Source organism: Macaca fascicularis, chromosome 14 (assembly GCF_037993035.2).
Source record: "Macaca fascicularis isolate 582-1 chromosome 14, T2T-MFA8v1.1".
Classification (NCBI taxonomy): Eukaryota; Metazoa; Chordata; class Mammalia; order Primates; family Cercopithecidae; genus Macaca; species Macaca fascicularis.
This window is the reverse complement of record NC_088388.1, coordinates 122,582,433-122,598,611: the sequence shown is the minus strand read 5'-3', so window position 1 is coordinate 122,598,611 and position 16,179 is coordinate 122,582,433. Positions and strand designations below refer to the sequence as shown.

The 16,179-nt window shown below is 36.3% G+C and overlaps 2 protein-coding genes across 2 annotated transcripts in view; one reads left to right on the top strand and one right to left on the bottom strand.

The window, feature by feature from the left end:
* The window catches only part of OR8D4 (olfactory receptor family 8 subfamily D member 4), a 94,506-nt gene that overhangs the window by 32,228 nt on the left and 46,099 nt on the right, over positions 1–16,179 (bottom strand). The window lies entirely within an intron of this gene.
* On the top strand, positions 4,463–6,665 carry OR6M1 (olfactory receptor family 6 subfamily M member 1). The gene has a single exon (XM_045370838.3). It carries the CDS (start codon positions 5,532–5,534, stop codon positions 6,471–6,473), a length of 942 nt encoding a protein of 313 aa, XP_045226773.1. The 5' UTR covers positions 4,463–5,531; the 3' UTR covers positions 6,474–6,665.

Sequence of the window (16,179 nt, the reverse complement as noted above, 5' to 3'; positions counted from 1 at the left end):
AAAATAAAGTTGAAATTATTTTTTAAAAAGATATTCAAGTTTTAGGTTGAATATCAACCTAAACTTGAGTTGTCAAGTTTAGTAATACAATTGTGAAAGTCTTTTTTTAATTGACTCAGTGGTTCATGTGAACAGCTAACAAAAGCAAATAAAAACAGCTGACAAAAGCTGTTCACATGAACCACCAAAAGAGTCAATTAAAAAATGACTTCCATAATTGTCTTACTTGAAGGCTCTATAGCAGTTATTTGCTTATTTCTTGAAACTTAGGCAATAAATGGTGGAACCAGAGAAAATTTATAAGATTGCATACTACAAAAATAAAAGAAATTGTATGCTATGAGCATCAGAGGAGTTTTGTCAGAAACCAGAGGAATAATTTCTTATTGAAAGCAGAAATTGGGAGCAAAATAACAAAAACAACACAATTATTATATCATTATAAAATTAATAATATAGTATAAATATATTATAATATATATAAGTACAAACACATTGTATACTCATGTAATATATGTCATATAGCATATTACATAATATATAATTGATATAATCTAAATATAAAACAATATAATATTGTTATATTGTTATAATGTCCCTGCAGCTATGTAACTCTATCACTTTTGTACATGGAAAGAAGGATGTGTGTTCAACTCAGTGGAACCAGTGTCCTCAAGTGAAAGTCAGGTTACTGTTAAGGTAAAAAAAATAATAAAATAAAAAGGAGGGTTTTTTAGTTAAGTGAAAAATGTTTGAAAGAATTTTCATTTAAAAAAATCAGAGAATACAGTGGAAATTTATGGAAAGCTTGTAGCTATGAGGTAAGTCAAGAGCATGGAAGAACAGAGTTGTGCTAGGCTGAGTTCTGTACAAGAGCCCATCTTCTTAAAATTTTTCTATTTTTAATTTTTGTGGTACATAGTAGGTGTATATATTTATGGGGTATATGAGGTGCTTGATAATGGCATGATGTGATTGTTACACAACAGCTCATCTTTTTCAACAGGGACAGGACAGGGAGGAAAAATTATGGAATTTACTATGACCTTATTTTCATCTGGAACTTTTTAAAAAATTATGCTAACATAGAGAGAGATAGTACATGGTATCTGAAACTCTAGAACATTTACTGTTGTAGAATATTTCCTATTATACAAATAAATTTAAGAAGGATGAGAAGTGTTCCATGCTTTTAGCTTCCTTGTAGATACCTGGGCTCGAAGGTATTCTTTTCTCTTTAAATGCAAGAAGCGAAATGGCTGGAAAATCCCCAAGGAATCCCTAACTGCTCTATGTATAGACAGTCTAAAACTCTGTGATTAGGAAGTTCAGAACCAACATTCTTTTATAACAATATTAATTAACTTCTTTTGACCCATATCCCCAAGAGCTGTTCTCATCTAAATCTCTAAGGCAAATAGGTCCATGAAAAAACATAATTCATTCACCTACTTAAAAAAAAACTGACAGAAGAAAGGAAAGGAAGCTTTACTCTATTGAGAAAAGGAAAGAAGTAGTTAAAAAAAATTCAAGTCACCTTTGATCTGGTGAAACATTTATAACATTCACGATCATTTAGTAAAAGCTTCAATGGAAGGATAGTCTAATAGTCATGAAGGTACAATGAAATACCAAAAACTTTACTGAGTTCCCTTCACTGAGCCATCACTTGGTAAGTATGCTTAAGAAGGAGTCCACTTAGCCACATCTAGATGAGTTGCTTGTATGAAATTCTATATTCAAAAAACTCAGTTACTGGATAATTGAAATAATTGAAAATTAAGCAAAGAGACAAAATATAGTCATTCTGCATGGGGAAAAATACCTGAGAATTAAGACTTAATCGTTTTTCATTGATTGATCAATTGATTTTAGAGACAAGGTCTCGCTCTGTTGCCCAAGCTGGAGTGCAATGCCATGGTCATAGCTCACTGCAACCTGGAACTGCTGGGCTCAAGCAATCCTGCCACCTCCATCTCCAGAGTAACTAGGACCACAGATGCTCACCACCACATCTGGCTAGTTTTTTCAAAATATTTGTAGAGATGGGGTCTTGCTATGCCACCCAGGCTGATATCAAACTCCTGGCCTCAAGCAATCCTCCTGCTTCAGTCTCCCATAAATGGAAGTTGAGGAAGATCTACTCTGTAAGTTTTTAAGGCCACTTACCACAGGTATTACCTTCTTTATCTGCAAAAACAGACTTTAGAATTTGTGTTGTGCTGAATTTACTGGAATGTAGGGCAAGGAGGATATCTAGAACATAAAGGTGCTTGAAGGGCTGTCATGGTGAAAAGATTAGTATTTGATCTATAAAATCAGTACGTGAACATGTATTTGGAAGTTACATAACAGAGTTTTCCACTCAAGATAAGAGTTTTTCATCCAGCCAGTAGTAAAGCAAGATAGTAATTTACTAATCACTGAAGTCATCCAAGCAATGGCTGGATGCATATGTGGTGAGAGTGCTAATCAGAAGGATTCATTATGGGGTTGGATGGTCAGTGGCCTAGTAAGGGCTGTTTCATCTTTGAGAGATATATCTATGAGTTAGAAATAGAATTAGCAAAAAAAAAAAAAAAAAAATTCAAAGTACAAAATACCATGCTATGAATTAATTCATACACTTACATATGATAAAGTTTGAGCCTCTTCCTTCTGCACATACAAAACAGGAAAATTTTACATTATGTAATTGATGCAATGTAAGTATACTTTTTTGTATATTTTTATTTACTAATACAGTATCACTTTTGTTAAATTTACTTTTCTGTGTATAGTTGCTCTAATCTTTCAATATTCTTAGTGAATGGAGTCAGAAGCCAATCTGGAATGATTCAGGTTAAGTAGCACTAGAAATATTTCTCAGTTAAAAATTAATGTTTTTACAATTTATTGTTATTAATTCAGATAAGAAACAATTAATGTTAATTGTTCATCTCCTTTCTTAAAAGAATCAATTTTTTAGCAAGAATTTATTAGGTATTGTCACATATATGATTTAATTTAAACCTCATGGCAGGTCATTTTGAACATGAGAATTATCTTTATTTCTCTGATAAAGAAGCTATGACTCAGAGGTGAAGAATTTAATTCAATAAAAAAGAGCTGTAAGTGGTAAAAACTAGGATTGGAACCCAGTTCTTTAAACTATCTCACATTAATCTAATTAATACTTGAGTCTTAAAATTTAAAATATACTTAAAGTAAAATTTAAAAATAGGAATAAAGATAATGCTTATCTCATAGGTTATAATGAAAATTAAAAGAGTAAACTGCTTTAGATTGTGTCTGGCAACTACCAAAAACTCAACAAATATTATCTATTATTATTGAAAACCAAAAACGACGTGTAAAATATAATTTGCCTGTTGAACAACCTCACGGAAATAATAATATAAGACACACAAAAAACGTAACAAAATGCCTTGTATAGAAAGTTCACATATAATTTCCATGCTATTATATTAGTATATGTATTCATGATTAGCCACTTTTATGCAGTAACTTAGCAAATCATTTAGGAGTTTATTTAATGGAGAATAAAAGAAGTTACACTCTTTGAGGTGGGTCAGGGAGTCAAAAAGTACTGACAGCAGGACTCTAAGACTTTAATGGACCTTTTAAATGTGCAGCCCAGCATTCTAAGATGAGAAAACTGAAGTTCAGAGTGTAAAATAAGATTTATTTTCTAAAAAAAAAAAAAAAGAGCACAGTGTTTCTACACTATTGAGGTATTAGCTCCCTGAGCCCAGCTATGATATAGAACTATTCCCTCAGACTGAGAACCCATGAAAGAGATTTGTAAGTGATTTTACATTATCAACTGCTCTAGTAAAGTAAAATCTAATATTATAAGAACAAATCTTTCTTGGGTTTTTGTACTGAGTAACAAATAGTGAGGGCGAACATCCTACTGGAAAAGATTCTCAGGAATTAATAAGACAAGTGCACAAAAAATTTAGGTGGAAGAATATTTATTTGATCATTATTTATACAAGCGAGAAATGTAAACCATCTAAATATTCAGCACTAAGCAACTGGCTAAATATATCACAGTCCCACTGATAGAATCAAACGCTACACAATTCTCAAAAATGATTGTGAAGATTTCTAGGAATTGACCTGGAAAGATGCTGAATTGTTAAAAAAAAAAAAAAAAAAAAGAAAAGAAAGAAAGAAAAGAGAAAGAAAGGAAAAGGAAAAAAGCTAAAAAGCTAATTACAAAACAATCTGCTAGTATGATTTGTTTTAGATACACAGATATGTAATTTGAACTTTAAAATAGCCTAAAACTATATATACCAAAATGTCACTGTATCTCTAATAAGTTTAATTACAGATTATAATTTTTTTTTTTGCAGTTGCATTTCTGAATTCTTTGCACTAAAAATGTCTTTCTTGTAATAATAAAAAGAAAAATAAAATAAGAGGGCAAACTTTTTTATCCTGAGGAAAGTGCAGGGGGAGGTTGGAAAAAGAAAAAGAGGTGGTCACGATCGGTAGCAAAGAGTGGAGGAGATGCTGACTAATCTATTAAGGATTTACTAAAGAGGTGCTATCTAGATAAATAAAGCACCAAGATCAGAGTTAAAGCATGGGTTGGTTTTTATCTAAAATATCATTTCTCAGATAGTGGGATAAAGAACAAACTAGATCTTGAAGTACAGTTTCACGACGTCAGCTGACAAAGTAAATAAAGTGAGATGAATTACCTCTGTTTTTGCCTTCCTGTATATAATTTGTGCCTCTCTGATGCTATCACACTATATATGGTGCTCTCAAATGATCATCCAGATATATAATGTATATTAGGTACTTCACAGAACTTGAAGGTAGGTTTTAGACACAAGGTATAATCTAAGGGTGAGACACCCATTGTTTCTTTTTGAGATGTCATCTAAAATGATTAATAGGAACCATGAGCTGTTGTTCCTTTTAATCATCTCTGGACTGTTTTCACAGATCTGTACATGCTAAAGAAAGACTTTAAGAATTGGGAGACTCTGGATATCTACAAATACAGAAAAAACTAAATCAACCTTTATCTTTTACTCATGATAACCACCAAAGTGAAATAAAGTTTGTTATAGAAAAGACTATAAAGTTTTTAAAGGATTTGCCACTCAGGAACTGTAAACCAGAATAATAGAAGGGCATTCTGATTAAGTATACATCAGTACATTAGCACATTTTTAGCTGAGAAAATGAAGCCAAAAGAGTAGAAAAGATTAGAAATTTCATCTAATGAAAAGGAATAGAATTTTATAACTAGAAGGAAGCTTGGAGTTTTTTATCCAGCCTTATTGTATCATTTTACAGGAAAAAACAAACAAACATATACCTAAATCTTGACTTTCCCAACGTGGCACAATAATTACTTGCTGATAGAGGACTACACGCCAGGACTATGTCTCCCAATACAAGCCACTCTCCACAATACATTCTCAACACATATTTACAAAATTACCTAAGCTGATTTTGTTTTCTTGTTTCTTCAGGGAAACCCTGCCCACCATGTAGTAGTCGACATGGGAAACTGGAGCACTGTGACCGAATTCACCCTAATTGCCTTCCCAGCTCTCCTGGAGATTCGAATATCTCTCTTTGTGGTTCTTGTGTTAACTTACACATTAACAGCAACAGGAAACATCATCATCATCTCCCTGATATGGATTGATCATCGCCTGCAAACTCCAATGTACTTCTTCCTCAGTAATTTGTCCTCTCTGGATATCTTATACACCACTGTCATTACCCCAAAGTTGTTAGCCTGCCTCCTAGGAGAAAAGAAACCCATATCATTTGCTGGTTGCATGACCCAAGCATATTTCTACTTCTTTCTGGGGACAGTGGAGTTTATCCTCTTGGCAGTAATGTCCTTTGACCGCTACGTGGCTATCTGCGACCCACTGCGCTACATGGTCATCATGAACAGCAGGGCCTGCCTCCTGCTGGTTCTGGGATGCTGGGTGGGGGCCTTCCTGTCCGTGTTGGTTCCAACCATTGCAGTGACACGGCTACCTTACTGTAGGAAAGAAATTAATCATTTTTTCTGTGACATTGCCCCTCTTTTACAGGTGGCCTGTATAAATACTCATCTCATTGAGAAGATAAACTTTCTCCTCTCGGCCCTTGTCATCCTGAGTTCCCTGGCATTCACTACTGGGTCCTACGTGTGCATAATTTCTACCATCCTACATATCCCTTCCACCCAGGGACGTCAGAAAGCTTTTTCTACCTGTGCTTCTCATATCACTGTTGTCTCCATTGCCTACGGGAGCAACATCTTTGTGTATGTGCGACCCAATCAGAACTCCTCACTGGATTATGACAAGGTGGCTGCTATCCTCATCACAGTGGTGACCCCTCTCCTGAATCCTTTTATCTACAGCTTGAGGAATGAGAAGGTAAAGGAAGTGTTGAGAGAGACAGTGAAAAGAATTATGACCTTGATACTAAGGAAAACTTGACACTGGTATGTACTACATCAAATAAATTTCCTTTTTTTATTTTTTTTTTAAGTTCCAGGGTAAGTGTGCAGGATGTGCAGGTTTCTTACATAGTTAAACGTGTGCCATGGTGGTTTGCTGCACCTATCAATCCATCGCCTACGTATTAAGCCCAGCATGCATTCGTTCTTTTTCCTAATGCTCTCCCCAACCCCTAGCCCTCCCCTGACGGCACATATTTCTTATCTTCGAAACATTCTTTCTGCATGACTGTGTGGTGTTTGGTGTGCCAGAAACTGAGACGGTGCCCCGGGATAAGCAATGATCATGCCAAACTGAAAGCAAACTTTGATCATGTCTGGAGGGAAAATCCAATCCATGAAGTATCTTGCATATACCACAAAGGGAGCCTGGGTGCAGTGGCTCACACCTGTAATCCCAACACTTTGGAAGGTCAAGATGGGAGGAGTGATTGAGCCCTGGAAGTTGAGGCTGCAGTGAGCTGTGATTGCGCCACTACACTCCAGCCTGGGTGGCAGAATGAGACCTCATTAAAAAAATATATATATATACCATGAAAGAAACCTAACAGGGATTCAGAGGTCTCCAATTCTAGTCCTGGCTAAGTTCACTTATTTTCCACAGATTTTGACCATGCTACAACTTATCCAATCCTCAGTGTCTCTCTCCATTTTTAAATAAAATAATAGATAATAAAATATCGCTACTTCTAGTAAGGCATGTAAAGTTAAAAAATATTTTCTTATTAGGCACTTTTGAATATTTCTGGAGACTTGGTTTTAACCTGTATTGGCCAGATTAAGTAAAGATGATGTGAGAAATGAGAGAAAAAGAGGTATGACTTAGGACGGTATCAAAGCCTCTGGCTATACAGAGTGAAAGATACTTGATGAGAAAAGCAACACGGGGCTGGGCGCGGCGGCTCACACCTGTAATACCAGCACTTTGAGAGGCTGACACAGGCAGATCACTTGAGGTCAAGAGTTCAAGACCAGTCTGGCCAACATGGTAAAACCCTGTCTCTACTAAAAATACAAAAATTAGCTGCACGTGGTGGTGCATGCCTATAATCTCAGCTGCTTGAGAGGCTGAGGCATGAGAATTGCTTGAACCTGGGAGGCAGAGGTTGCTGTGAGCCAAGATCACGCCACTGCACTCCAGCCTGGGTGACAGAGTGAGACTCCGTCTAAAAAACAAAAAGAAAAAGAAGAAAGAGACACAGGAGGGGTTTCTTAGGGGTGGACCTATTGAACCGAAGGTTTTTGAGGGTCATCCAGTTATAAGTTGTCAGTTGGATAATTATTTGAAGCTTAGGAGGAAAACTTGAGCTAGAGATATAATTTATGGAGTCATCAAATATATTAACGATAATGAAAGCCATAAAAGTGACTGAGATCAACAGGGAAGAGTACAAAAGGAGATGATAATCCATCAATTAGTTTAAGGATGGATGACGAAGCAGAAGAGAAACCAGGAGGTACACCATGAAAGATAGTATGGAAGACAAAGGGTGAACGTTTCAAGTGGCGTGATAAAGAATGAAAAATATCTGTTGCATTTAGGGGCAACAAATCCTGAATTACTTTAGTAAAAAATTTAATAGAATTTTGGGGGTACAATTCAAAATACTGTAGGTAGAACAATGTGTAGCTATAAATAAATGGATAATATAAATATAGAAAACACTTTCAAGAAGGCTGACTGAGAATATAAGCAGTATTACAACACAGGTTGAGTATCCCTAATCCAAAAATTTGCAATCAGAAATCTTCCAAAATCTGAAACTTTTTGAGTATTTACATGATATTAAAGGAAACACACTCACTGGAGAATTTCAGATTCTTTTGTTTTGGATTAAGTATGCTTAACTGGTAACTATAATGCAAATATTCTAAAATCTTAATAAATCCAAGTCCAAAACACTTCTGGTCCCAAGCATTTCAGATAAGAGATACTTAACCTATATGAATGACGGAAACACGGGATCAAGGAAAGATTATTTTCCAGTGGAAGATGTGTTTGCTTTTTAAAAATGTTGGTTGAAGTGTAGCAGTAGGGATAGGCTGAGGCAACAGAAGAACAAGGAATTATCAGCATGGGGGGTTTCCTGGGATGGTCAAAGGGGATGACATTGAGGCCATTAGTAGAAGGAGAGTTGCTGGCAGAAGTTAATGTTACTGACTGGTAAATAGGAATGGATGCATCCAGAAGTGGCACCATGCCAGGTAACAATAAGGTGCAAATTTTCACAGTCCTTTTTGATAGGTGGCCCAAAGTGAATCTTAAGAAGACCTAGAAGCTTGGTACCTGGCTTCAGGTAGAAAATGACCAAAGGAAAATATAGCTTTGCAGAGTAGAGCAAAATAATTAAGTTCATCATTGAGCAGTATAATGCATTAATGTTCACAGGTCAAAAGGAATTCATTCATCCATTTACCAAATGTTGTTTGAATGTCTACTGTGTGCCAATGAACAGAACAGACAAAATCCCTGCTTTTTAATGAGTTTGAATTATAGACGGAGACATGCCATAAGTAAAAATATAATAGAGAAAAAATATGTTAAAAGTTGCCAGGTTACAAAAATTATGAAAAAAACATTAAAGCAGGGAAGGGAACAGAGAGTTTGGGGGACAACTTTCAAGTGTTAATAAGGTAGTTAAGAAAGCCTTCTCTGAGAAGGTGATCTGTGAATAAAGATTTCAAGGAGATGAGTATATGAGCCATAAAACTACCTGGGAGAAAAACCAGACAAAGTAGGACAAAGACCCTATGCTGTGGAAAGAGTAAGGGAAGCAGGTCCTTGTGCTATAACAAACAGCCATTGAGGGCAGAAATTATCTGAGAGCCTCTGCTGCCAGATCCCGAGGACCACATGAGCACCAAGATGGGAATCCAAGTTCACTGGTGTGCTGCACTGGAACTAAAGGCCAGAACAAACTAGAAGATTTTACTAAGCCCATACCGATTAGGAATTGATCATCAAGCACAGCCATATATAATCAATAAATACTGACTGACTATATGTAAGAAAATTTCTTCTTAAGTAAAACCATAAGTGATTTTTACTTATAATGTCATTTTTTTTTCAATGAATTGGTTTCGTAACAAGTTTGAAGCTAAAGCCTTTCATTTATGTTTTTATAAGCAGGAAACATCTGAAATAGGAGAATGATATGGTTTGGCTCTGTGTCCTCTCCCAAATCCCACCTCCAATTGTAGTCCCCATGTGTTGAGGGAGGGACTGATAATCCCCACGTGTCAAGAGGGGGAGGTGACTGAATTATGGAGGTGGTTCCCCATGCTGTTCTTGTGTTAGTGAGCGAGTTCTCACAAGATCTGATGGTTTTATAAATATTTGATAGTTCCTCCTTCACACACTCGCTCTCTTTCCTGCTGCCTTGTGAAAAAGGTACTTCTTCTTCGCCTTCCACCATGACTGTCAGTTTCCTGAGGCCTCCACAGCCATGCAGAACTGTGAGTCAATTAAACCTCTTTCCCTGATAAATTACCCAGTCTCCGATATGTCTTTACAGCAGTGTGAAAATGGACTAATATTGAGACAAATCAAAATACTTCATCAGTTAGTACAGTGATTCTCAAAATCTAGGTCGTAGGCCAGTAGCTTTAACATTACCTAGGAATGTGTTAGACATAGAATTTCTCAAGCACCACCCCAGACCTACTACACCTGTGACACTGGAGATGAAGCTCAGCAATATGTGTTTTAATAAGCCTTGCAGATGATCCTGAAGAATACAAAAGTTTGAGAACCAGGACTGAGGGAGAACCAGTCAAGCTACTGGTTACCATGAAATCTATATCATTGCTAGGCCTCAGGAAGAGCCTTAATTAAATGTTACCAAGAAAAAAAAAGTCATAAAATGTGGTTGATATTTGATTGTTAAAGATCATATAACATACAACAGTGGTCCCCAGTCTTTTTGGCACCAGGGACCAGTTTCATGGAAGACAGTTTTTCCACAGCCAGGTGGAGGCAGAGGGTTGACTTTGGAATGATTCAAGCACATTACTTTTATTGTGCACTTTATTTCTATTATAATTACATTGTAATATGTAATAAAATAATTATACAATTCACCATAATGTAGAATCAGTGGGAACCCTGAGCTTGTTTGCCTGCAACTAGATGGTCCCGTCTGGGAGTGATGGGAGATAGTGACAGATCATCAGGCATTAGATTCTCATAAGGAGCATGCAAACTAGATCGTTCATGGGTACAGTTCACAATAGGGTGTCTGCTCCTAAGAACCTAATGCCATTACTGATCTAACAGGAGACAGAACTCAGGCTGTTATGCTAATGATGGGGAGTGGCTGTAAATACAGATGAAGTTTCGGTTGCTCACCCACCGCTCACCTCCTGCTATGTGGCCAAGTTCCTAACAGGCCACGAACCTGTACGGGTACCAGTCCATGACCTGGGGGTTAGGTACCTCTGGCATATAGTATTATTAATATGAGTATGATCATTAGGATTATCATTAGTCTTATCACAGGTGCTTAATTATATCTGTTCATTTACTGTTACCAAATGGTTGAATTAGCTCCAAAAGTCAAGCTTCTTCCTATGTATAGAGAAGTATTTTGCTGAAGCACTAGAAATAGCTGCCAAAGTACCTTGTGTGTGTGCTTTTAATGGGCGTTTGCCAATAAAATAAAGACTTGCTAGACAATGAGTTCCCAACAGTTATATTAAAGGCCCATTGTATTAAAGGTCCTTTTCTCAGTCACCTAAATCTTTTGTGATTTAAATGTCTCTGGCTCTTTCTGGCAAGAAAAAAAAAATCCTTCAGTTTAACTGTATAGTTTAACTACCATTGTATACATTATGGTCATTTTCCCTCAGAACTCATTAGTCAGTCAGGCGTTTATTCATAGGAGATGTGTTGAGCACACCTGAATTATGATCTTGGGCAAGTTATTGAATCTTTCAGTATCTCAGTTTCTTCCTTATCTACAAAATGATAATTCTATGGTGTAGGGCTAAAGTAAAATAAACCTGAAAGCACTTATATCAGTTGTATAATATAGAAATGTTGGATGAATATTATTTATCTTTCTTAGGGCCCTGTGTAAAATTCAATGGGAGATGCTGATGATACAAAGATAAACAGGACATGATCTCCACTCCTAAGTTATTCACATTTTAGTTTGAGATAAAAGAATATACAAGAAAATTTTATGAATGATAAATTCAAAAAATAAGCGAATTAATACTTCTGATATTGGCCATGGTGGAGTAACAGATATTTGATTTTCCCTTTTGACTTAGGCAACTAGAACATGACAAAAATACATAAAGCAAACCATTTCACACATTGGCTAACAAGCAATACAAGGTTACGATTATTAAGAGAAGAAAAACAAAACGAGGTGAGCCTTAAGACTGCCCCAGTTTGCAACCTGGATGCAGTCTCCTAGTCTGCAGTCTAGGGGCAGTATTCAAACAGAGGCTGGAAGTTTCTTTTTTTTTTTTTTTTTTTTTGAGATGAGTAAGAAAATAGAGATCAGTTTGGGGAGGCCAGGGCCACTTGAAGTTACAGGGAAGATGACTAGAAATGAAAGAGTTGCATAGAAAGAGAACTCTGGAGATAGGCAGAAGGATCCCCTGAAGACTGGCTCAATATAGAACTAAGCAGTCATGAAAAGAAATTACCTGAAGATGTGAAAGGATCCACGAGAAATCAACAGGCCAAATAATTCCTAGTGTTCACATTGGCATGGAAATGCTTGTGTTTCTTTCAGCCAGAGTAAAAAGACCTTTTAATATTAGGGTATTAGGTAGAGTAAGGGGGAAAAATTATCTCTAGTACAAAGACAGACCTAGCTTTTTCTTAAAAGATTTTCGAAACAAACCTGAAAAGATCAAACTAGTCCACAAGTAAATGCCTAGGAGAAGAAAGTCTAACACAACTTAAAAGAATACAACCAAATCTATAACTTAATAATTTAATATCACAATATCCAGTATCCAAACAGAAAATTCTAAGCATATAAAGAAGCAGGATATTGTGATACATAACCAGAAAGAAAATCATCAAAAGAAGCAAATCTGGAAATGATGGGAATTCACAGGAAAAGAATATTTAAATAGCTATGTGCCCAAGAATTTAGACTATATAGTGATTTAACAATTAAATTATAAAAAGTATTAATATTTATAATAATTTAAAGCATTTCTTATATAAATACTCTCAAATGGTATATATCATCATAATTATTATCATCATCATAACCATTTCATTTGTCCTGCACACTTTTAAAACTTTAGATGTCTTTCTTGTATTATTTTATTTTTTGCTAGCATCCATTATTCTTACAGTGTTGGCCATGATGATCCCATATCCTTAAGTAATTAGACGAAGAGCTTTGCAGGAAATGTTATTTGGCTCAGTACAATGCACATGATCTATTTTTTAAATGGCTATAAAAGACAGTTTTCATTCATTCTTCTTTCCCTTGCACACAGGATAACAGGTAGGAGATGTGACCAAATTTCTTCTTGGCCACACCTATCTATGCAAAGACCAAAATAAAATTTCAAATGTCACTGGCCCTTGTTCACCTTACCTAGGTGCATACCATAAGCTCTTGCTCTCCTATGCAATTACTACCAAGTAATTTTTAGCAAGTGTTTCTTGGAATCCCCAAGGGATGTTTCTTACGTACTTATGAACTCTCAATATTATGTGGCTCTGGCTACCCTTCATTGATTTACACTCTTTGAAGCCACCTGAGGGCAGAGCTTCCTCACTATTACTGCAGTCTATTCCCCCTGTAAGAAATCTTTGTCAATGACAAAGGAGCTGTCTTTCAATTATCTCAAAACAGCAAACTACTGAGTGGCAGGTGTGCCACTATTTCTGCTGTTATTCCTGCTATAGACAGAGACACTGAGCTGTATTCAAAGCAGATATTAGGAGAATCCCCATTATCCCTACTTATTTACTGAGGCACAGATATAAGGTGGCTTAGGCACTATTTTTCAGTGAGCCCTTCATTTTCTTCACACACTTCTTTTATTTATAATTTTAGAAATAAATCCCTGTCTTGGTTAGACAATCAATACCTGAAACAGATACCAGATGATCCTCCCCACCTTGGTGCTTCTCACAGGTGCTCACCTTTTCCAGCCAAAATTCTCGCATAAAATAAGTTTGGCATTTATGCAGCCAACAGACACATGAAAAAATGTTCATCATCACTTGCCATCAGAGAAATGCAAATCAAAACCACAAGGAGATGCCATCTCACACCATTTAGAATGGCAATCATTAAAAAGTCAGGAAACAACAGGTGCTGGAGAGGATGTGGAGAAATAGGAACACTTTTACACTTTGGGTGGGACTGTAAACTAGTTCGACCATTGTGGAAGACAGTGTGGCAATTCCTCAAGGATCTAGAACTAGAAATACCATTTGACCCAGCCATCCCATTACTGGGGATATACCCAAATAAATCATTCTACTATAAAGACACATGCACACGTATATTTATTGCGGCACTATTCACAATAGCAAAGACTTGGAACCAACCCAAATGTCCATCAATGACAGACTGGATTAAGAAAATGTGGCACATATACACCATGGAATACTATGCAGCCATAAAAAAGAATGAGTTCATGTCCTTTGTAAGGACATGGATGCAGGTGGAAACCATCATTCTCAGCAAACTATCGCAAGAACAGAAAACCAAACACCGCATGTTCTCACTCATAGATGGGAGTTGAACCATGAGAACACTTGGGCACAGGAAGGGGAACATCACACACTGGGGCCTGTCATGGGGTGGGGGGACGGGGGAGGGAGAGCATTAGGAGAAATACCTAATGTAAATGACGAGTTAATGGGTGCAGCACACCAACATGGCACATTTATACATGTAACAAACCTGCACGTTGTGCATATGTACCCTAGAACTTAAAGTATAATAATAAATAAATAAATAAATAGATGTGCATTTAAAGCTGTATACTGCTCTATAATCACTGCTGTAGCAATATTTGACAAGGTTTTACATGGCTTATCTTTATTATCATTCAGATAAATAATTTTTTAATTTCAAAAAAATAATAAGTTTGGATTCCTTTGTCCACCAGTGTGTCATACATTTTTAGCCTCTATCTGGGGCCCCTAATACACATAAGTAAGACAGAAGTCAGGTAGCATTAGATAATTCAGTAGAGTACATTTGAATATCTGTGATAAATTTGCTGCTCTTAAGAACTCTCAATCCCTTCCAGCTCATGCAACTGTTCTTTGAGTAAAATTTAAAAAAAAAAAAAAAAAAACTGAGACAATGTTGTACATACTTCATACTGCCCAACATAATACAGAGACAAGGAAGAGTAAGATTACATTAAAATTCATGGAAATGGAGTATTCAAGAATGCCTTACAAGTTTGAAAGTGGTAAACATATATTAGAAAATTTCTCTAGGTATTTAACTCCTGGTTTTTCAATATCAAACACAAGGGAAAAAAAAAAACAGAGAAAAAGCATTTAATAATACAATGATGCATCCAATTCAAGGGCAAACTGAAAATCCATTCTCTTCATTTTGGAACTTACCAGGATTTCTACTTTGCAACTAGAAATTCCTATCTTACTGCTAGAAATTCCATGCTGTGCCTTTTAAACATCTAGTTACTTATTTGTTTTCATAGTTAAATATCATAAAGAAATTCTAGTTCCTCTCAGGGTTAAATTTTAAATTAAGTTTCATTAGTAACATTCTCCAACTACAAGAGGGAGTGCAAAACACACACACACACACACACACACCCCACACCACACCACCCATGCAATTCACCTCCTTTTCCAATCAGAGGAGAAGCAATTAGGAAGTTCACTGTGTTGCACAACTATGGAGAAAGGTGCAGTGAGGGTCACCACTCATATTATAGTCTATGACACATTTCAAATTCAAAATACATTAGGGTTCAGGTGTTTTGGTGCTTTGGATATAAGTGAACCAGTTAAAACTGTTTAAGAATTTTTGGATTCTCTTTTTTGCACATATATGGCTTATGCAGTAAGACAGGTCTGGGCTGTCCTACTACTAAAGACAGATGCCCTTCCTCTGTTACGATTTCCACATTAAGACATTAATGATACAGCGAGGAGAGGCATGAAGTCCTTGTAGGCCTGTGGCTCTGGGTTTTAGGAACAAATACTCCTTCTGTCCCTGAGGTGCTCTCCTTGGATTCCTTCTGTGCTTCTTTATGCCACTGAGGAAGTCAATACAGGGTGATCCTGAGCTACTTTCAGTCATGGATCTACCTTCTCTAACAAAGTCTTGGTATGTTTGGCATAATTCAACTCAGCCCTTCAAGGGTACACATTGAGGTTGTCCTCCAAAGCCAGTAACAAAGAGCATGCCTTTTCTTGCTCTTGTCCTCAAGGGATTTGTGGGAGAGGCTACAGCTGCTGTAGACAGCTGGTCACAATATTGAGAATGTAGTATCATGGGTCTCAGCCATCTCTCTTTCTGTTGATTTCCACCTTAGAGACAAACTTTTGAGAGAAGTGTGTTCAGCCAACTTGAGCAACTATACTTTCTATTGTTTATAAACTGTCCCTGGATAATAAGAATTTAGTGTCGAATACTTTAGAGATAGAGTGTAATATGGTTGACATTTGCAAAATTCAATAACTCACATAGCAATTTATTTCCAACTTT

What these genes read in the sequence shown, in the direction of transcription:
- OR6M1 (XM_045370838.3), top strand. Translation starts at nt 5,532, where the DNA reads ATGGGAAACTGGAGCACTGTGACCGAATTCACCCTAATTGCCTTCCCA.